The following is a 7,181-nucleotide window of genomic DNA, read 5'->3' as shown; positions in this document are numbered from 1 at the left end:
TGTAGTGGGGCAGATTCTCTCGGTCTAAGGCAATCAGCACTTGGTGGAAGAAGCACCCTGCACCCTTCTTTCAATGATTCCCAACCCAAGAAATCCCACCATCCACCAAATCGACATTACTTACCTTTGTTCTGGGTACAGTTACTCAGTGATTAGCACAGCTCCCTCACAGCACCAGGAACCCGGGTTTGATTCCAGCCTTGGGTGACTGTCTGTGTGGAGTTTACACGTTCTCCCCGTATTTGCTTGAGTTTCCGCTGGATGCTGAGGTTTTTCCCACGGTCCAAAGATGTGCAGGTTAGGTGGATTGGACGTGCTAAATTGCCCCACAGTGTCTAGGAAAGAACAGGCTAGGTGGATTAGCCATGGGGTTATGGGGGTCGTGGGGGTGGGCTTGGGGAATCTAAGTGGGATGCTATTTGGTGCAGACTCGATGGGCCAAATGGCCTTTATCTGCATTGTACAGATTCTGTGATTCTACTTCATAATACTGGAATGCTGGGTGTGCCAGCGGATATGGCTTTCTGCTGATGGCTGCTGAGCATGCAGCCTTTGGTTAGCCAACAGCTCTCTCTGGATGGGTTCCCCATCCCCAGGATCTTGATTCCAGGGGAAGGTCTGCCCATAGCTTCTCCATCGGTATGTGGTTTGATGGGTCTTCCCTGATTGGTAAGTCGTTGGATCGCCAGCCGGCCAATGAGAGTGCCTCAACAAGACCCCGTAGAAAGTACCCATAGAAGATATCCTTGTAATCTCTTCACCCTTTGACCCTTTGCATCCTGTTGCCCTCTTAATGAGCCTTCTTCATGGTAAGTTATTGAAAGGTTTGAAAAAATTATCGACAGCAAGAACTGGTGTAAAGCTTTCCACAATTAAATCATTAATAATATGTTTGTGGCAAAATTTCTCACAACTGTATTGTATTGTACATGTCTTTCAGTTTGCCAATATGCTGAAAAACTCAGATCAGAATTGCAAAGAGATACAAGGTTCACGTTGTCATATGTCCAAAAGGAAGATACCCTGTTTGAAGATATTTACACTGAGACTCTCATGGAATTGATTAATGCAACAAATGAGATCCTAGGAACCATTTCCAACTTGGAGGATTTGTTCAGTGACACAGGCATCATCAATGAGGATGCAGAGACAGTGTTTGTAACTGGTGATGCTGGGGTTGGTAAGACCATCCTGCTCCAGAGACTTCAGAACCTGTGGTCCAAAGGAGAGCTCTGTGTTGATGTTAAATTCCTTTTCAAATTTAGATGCCAGATGTTTAATAGCTTCAGAAAGGAAGATAAGATTTCTCTCAGAGATCTACTGTTTAAATACAACTGTTACCCTGACAAAGACTCCGATGAGATATTTAGTTATATCCAACAACACCCAGCTTCTGTTCTCTTCACACTGGACGGGTTTGATGAAATTAATGTTGACTGCAACCTTAGTGATATCCCTGTAATCTCTTCACCCTTTGACCCTTTGCATCCTGTTGCCCTCTTAATGAGCCTTCTTCATGGAAAGTTATTGAAAGGTTCCAAAAAATTATTGACAGCAAGAACTGGCATAAACCTACCATTGAGAATAGTGAGAAAGAGAGTGACACTAAAGGGCTTCTCCAAGGACCATTTATTGCAATATTTGAAGAAGTTTTTCAAAAGTGAGGCCCAGCAAAATGTGGTTTTGGCCCATCTGGAGACAAACCCTCACCTGAGCAATTTATGTTCAGTGCCACTCTTTTGTTGGATTATATTTAAATGTTATGATTGCATACAGTCCACTTGTAGTTCCCAGTGGTTATCACATTCTGTTATGCTCACTGATATTTACCTCATGATGACTGAAGTCTTCCTCAACCATTCTTCTCAGGCCAATCCAAACGAGAAAAGTGCAAGAAGCCGGATAAACCTGTTTCAAACCAAAAAGGAAACTCTCATGCGAATCGGTAAGCTGGCTCTAAAAGGCATTGAAAATGGAAATTTTGTGTTTAGTCAGGAGACAGTCACAGCAGCAAATATTTCGGAAGAAGATTTACAGATGGGCTTCATCAAAACTGTTGGTCATTATAATGGGCATGGAAACCAATCAACATATGAGTATATTCACTTAACACTTCAGTCATTTTTTACTGCATTTTTATTAGTTCTGGATGATGAGATCTGTCCATGCGACTTTCTTGCACTCTTCAACAATAATAACATACCAAAACTGTCACCCAACAAGCCACGTGATATGGTTTTAGCTATCTTGAGGCCTACAAAGTATTCCTCAACACATGTCCTCAAGCCTTTCAGCAAACATCTGCAATTTACCATGTGGTTCCTCTGTGGATTGCTGTCGAACAGCAACACTGACCTGTTGCTAAACCTCGCATCTCCAATGAACATTGAGAAGAAACAATCACTGCTGGCATCTTACCTGTCCAACTGTACGAAGACACAGTTGAAAAATCTTCCTCGCTTGCACCTTGAAGATGGCTGTAAGGTTCATGTGCTACCACATTTCGTATGGCTGGTGAGGTACATATTTGAAATGCAGAATGGAGCAACAGCCAAAATGGCGGCCAAAGGGATCTGTGCTGATTATATAAAGCTGAACTACTGCAATGTTTCTTCTGTTGACTGTGGCGCTCTTGCATTTATTTTGCGTTATATCCGAACACCCCTTGCACTGGAGATGGACAACAACAACATCAATGATTATGGTTTAGAGCAAATGGTCTCCTGTTTCAGACAACTCACAGTCCTCAGGTAAGCTTCATATCCAGATTATGGTATGTTCTGTACCCATCACATGGAACTGAGATGTTGTTTATTTTCAATAAAACTATTACTACTAAGGATGGTAGGATTCTCCTTGCAATACAATACTAGCCTTAATTTTAAGATGCCAGCCTCAGCTTCAATTGATGGTGCTCTTAGACCCAAGGTCAAGGGTTCAAGCTGCACTCCAGCCACTTGACCTGTTGAGCTACACTAACAATTTGTTACATTGTAAACGCCGCATAGTCAGAAGTGCCATCTTTCACTTGAGACATTAAACCAACTCTGGCCTAGATGTCTTCTCACATGATTGTAAAAGATTCAATTCAAAGATGGTGGTATTATTTCAAAAACAGTGTCCTGACCAATTTTTATTTATTATCGAAAGATAATATTGAAGGCCATTCAGCCACTGTGCCTCTGCAAATGCTTTGACAGAACTATCCAATTAATTCAACTCCCTTGCATTTTCCCCATGATCCTGAATTTACCTAATATGCTTTTAGTGTCACTGCTGAATCGAGTTTCACCATCATTTCATGCAATGCATTCCAGATCGCAGCAACTCACTGAGAAAAGAAATCTTGCTTTTTGCACACATCCTTAAATCAGTGTCTCTGTTCCTGCTCTTTCTGCCACTGGAAACAGTTTCTCTTTAATTACTCCATCAAAACCGTTCATAGTCAAGTTTCTTTTTAATCTTCTGTGCTTTATGAAGAACAACCTTAGCTACTCCAATTTCCCCCACAATAACTGCAGTCCTTCATCCTTGCTGACATTCTTGACAACCTCACTAAAGCTTGTTGTCTGGAATTAGAAAGCGTACTCCAGCAGCGGTCTAATCAGAGAATTTATAAAGATTTAGCACACATGCCTTGCCCCTATATACTATTCCTTCCTCTATTTCCAATGTTAAAGATTCTGCTTGATCTTGCTTCTTTAAAAGAATGGCCTTCTCATGTTGTCCTGTACTCAGCAACAATTTGTGTGCTTATGCCTCGAGGATGCTCTGCTACTGACCTTCCCTTAACATTGTAGCATTTAGTTTATATCGTCTCAGTTCACTCTTCGCAGAAAAGTATGTCACTTCACATTTCTCTGCGCAAACTTTTATCCACTATGTTTTTGTAATACAAACACAGAAAGGACAATTAATGGTAGGGCCCTGACTAATGTTGTAGAGCAAAGTGACCTAGGGGTTCAGGTACGTAATTCTTTGAAATTTGCTTCAAAGGTAGACAGGGTGATTTCGCACGCTTGCCTTCATTGCTCAGACCTTTGAGTATCGCAATTGTGACATCATGTTGAGGTTTAACAGGACGTTGGTGAGGCCCCTTCTGGAGTATTGTGTGCACTTCTGGTCACCCTGTTAAAGGAAGGATGTTATTAAACTGGAGAGGGCTCAGAAAAGATTTTTTATTGTATTCATTAATGGGATGAGGGCATTGCTGGCTAGGCGTCCCATCCCTAATTTCCCAGAGGGCAGTTAAGAGTCAACCACATTGTTGTGGATCTGGAGTCACGTGTAGGCCAGACCAGGTAAGGATAGCAGTTTCCATCCCTAAAGGACATTAGTGAACCAGATGGGGTTTTCCCGACAATTGATTCATAGTCGTCATTGGATTCTTAATTCCAGATGTTTATTGAATTCAAATTCCACCATCTGCCATGGAGGGATTTGAACCCAGGTCCCCAGAACTTTAACTGGGTCTCTGGGATTAACAGTCCAGTGATAATACCAATAGGCCATTGCCTCCCCATTCAAGGATTTACCAGGGTGTTGCTGAGAATGGAGGGTTTGAAATATAAAAATAAACTGGAAAGACTGGAACTTTTTTCACTGGTGCATGTGAGGTTGAGAGGTGACTTTATTGAGGTTTATAAAATCATGAAGGGTATAGATAAGGTGAATGACAAGGGTCTTTTCCCTAGGGTGGTGGAATTCAAAACTGGGGGCATATATTTATGATAAGAGGAGAAAGAACGAAAAAGGACATGAGGAGCAACTTTTTTACACAGAGAGTGGTTAGTGTTTGGAACGAACTGCCAGAGAAAATGGCGGATGTTTATTTTTAAAAGATGTATAAAAGACATTTGGATCAGTTCATGAAAGGGAAAGTTTTGGACAGATATAGGCCAAGTGCAGGCAGGTGGGACTAGTTTAGTTTGGGAACATGGTCAGCCTGGACTGGTTGGACCAAGGGATCTGTTTCCATGCTGTATTAGTCTATGATTCTAATGTTTCAATTGTCTTTATTATTCTTCATATTGAGTTGCATATCAACTTGGGAATTATACCCTGTATATCCAAGCTAAGGTATATTATCCTTCTAACATATTATTCAGCATGTAGTATTATTAAATAGTTTATATGGGTAGTTTATCTTGTATTTTGACTTCTCAAACAAAGCTATGGGGTGAGTTTCTAGTAGCTGATGCCATGACAGCAGGGTCCTTGAATGGCATTTTGAAATTGATGCCCAATGAATAGACTGCCAACAGGATTGCTGCCTGATAGAAAATGACAACTTGCCTTCTGGATTTGCTGGGTCTTTCATAGGAATGGCAGTTTTTGCAGTGGTATGGCCACACTTGAAGGTGCAGCATGAGGAAGGAGGTGCCCCAATACACCCCAAAGATGAGACAAGTTCTGTTCAGCAAGTATCCAGCACGAGCATAATCCAATAGTGTGACCTTCGCCACTTGTGCGGAGGTGAGCATTGCTGGAAGCGTTCCCTTCTGAGAGTCACGAAACAGTCATTAAACCAAAAAAAGCCAACTCAACCCCTTGAAATCGACTGGGAATATGCCAGGGTTAAACCTGGCAGTCTCCCCATGTGATAGTGGGTCCTTCTGATGTGGCAAAGTGTAGGCAGGGTGGGAAGCGACACTTAATCAGATGTTTAACTGGCTCAACTCGTCATTCTCCTGGCCTTCCAGTTGCTGGTCTTATGTTAAAGTGATGGGAAGATATTTTGCTTTCACCCTCATGCTTTCCCCTTCCACATATTACCTCCTGCCTCCTAGTCCATCACCATAAGTCTGGTACAATTCAGTTTTGCTCTTGATGTTAGGCTTGAAATAGCATCTTTTCTTGGAACCATAGTTAATGACAAACTAGTCTGCAACTGACATATCTTTTTTAAATGAAACAGATTGAGTGTAAATCAGATCACAGACCAAGGAGTTCATATCTTGGTTGAAGAACTCAAAAAGCATCAGAAGATCAGATCACTCGGGTGAGAGCATATGACTGGTAGTATGCCTGGAGTCTATGGTCCATTGTTTCTTTAACCTACATTGTGTCTCTATTCTCCTGTTTTTGTTATGCTTCTTCCAACTTCTGCAGGTCCACAAGCTCACATGCCACAGTAATGCTCTATGGGAGCTGCTTTGTGGCTTGGATGAAAGATAAACAACTTTACTCTTTCAAATGAAAGGCTAAACCAAGGCCGTCTCTGCTTTCTCAGTTGGACGTAAACGATCCCACGATCGTATTTCACAAAGGAAAACAAAGGAGATCTTCCCTGTGTCCAGACTGATGTTTGGCCCCCTGCTAACATCACTGCAGTAACCTATCGTTGTTGCATGTAGGAGCCAAATTTGTGTAACTTGGCTGTCACATTTGCTCCTGCAATGTACTGTAATTTACTTTGAGATGTTCTGAAATTATGAAAGCTGATATATCAACAAAAGCTTGTTTCAACACGGGGGCCAAATAGATAGATCATGAAGAAATATTCCATCTACCAGCTCATGCCTTAGCTACTAAATTAATGGGAAATTAATGCAAGTCAAACAGAAAGAAAAAAAATGCAATGTTTCATCTGTTGATTGATGAGTGTTAGACTGCACCAGGTGTGAACAAACACCTTTGCATAATAAGACCAGATGATTTGAGAGGTCAGATGTAGATTCATGAAGGCAGGAAGTATTCATTCATTCATATGTGAATTAGATTTCTTGCAGAAATTCATAAATTTGGGGTATTCTAACTTTGTATTTAATTTCCATCAAGGTCAATGGGAGGAACATCAAGGGGCTCCTCTACTGGGTGGGTAATTCACAATACTCACAGCATGAGGGAGGCAAGTTAGAAATTAACTCTTTATAAGCTGATTGTGAATTTATGCTGCAAAAACTTTCTGTCACCACCTCATCGCACCACCCCTTCTCTCAGTTGATCTTCACTCCTTCCCTCGATCTTTAATAATGGCTGTCTAGTTTATATCGCTGAATGGTGCTCCTGCTTCATCAGCGCTTTGCTCTCGAGTCATTGAGATGTACAGCACAGACACAGACCTTTCGGTCCATCTCGTCCATGCCAACCAGATATCCTAAATTAGTCTAGTCCCATTTACCAGTATTTGGCTCAAATCCCTCTAAACCCTTCCTATTCATGTACCCATCCAGATGCCT

General features: G+C 41.7%; 1 protein-coding gene across 1 annotated transcript; it reads left to right on the top strand.

The window, feature by feature from the left end:
- Nucleotides 1-641: 641 nt before the first annotated feature.
- Nucleotides 642-6,001, top strand: LOC109917055 (nucleotide-binding oligomerization domain-containing protein 1-like; the record flags this gene model as incomplete). The annotated part of the gene is made up of 3 exons (XM_048594479.1): nucleotides 642-669; nucleotides 941-2,750; nucleotides 5,918-6,001. Coding segments are annotated over exons 1-3 (1,922 nt in total), but the record flags the coding sequence as incomplete, so codon positions are not given.
- Between the last annotated feature and the right edge of the window lie 1,180 nt (nucleotides 6,002-7,181).

The sequence above is a fragment of the Rhincodon typus genome, unplaced genomic scaffold (genome assembly GCF_021869965.1).
Source record: "Rhincodon typus isolate 14 unplaced genomic scaffold, sRhiTyp1.1 hic_rhity00009900, whole genome shotgun sequence".
In the NCBI taxonomy this organism is placed as follows: domain Eukaryota; kingdom Metazoa; phylum Chordata; class Chondrichthyes; order Orectolobiformes; family Rhincodontidae; genus Rhincodon; species Rhincodon typus.
Note: the sequence above shows the minus strand (reverse complement) of the source record. Positions and strands in the feature narration are given on the sequence as shown.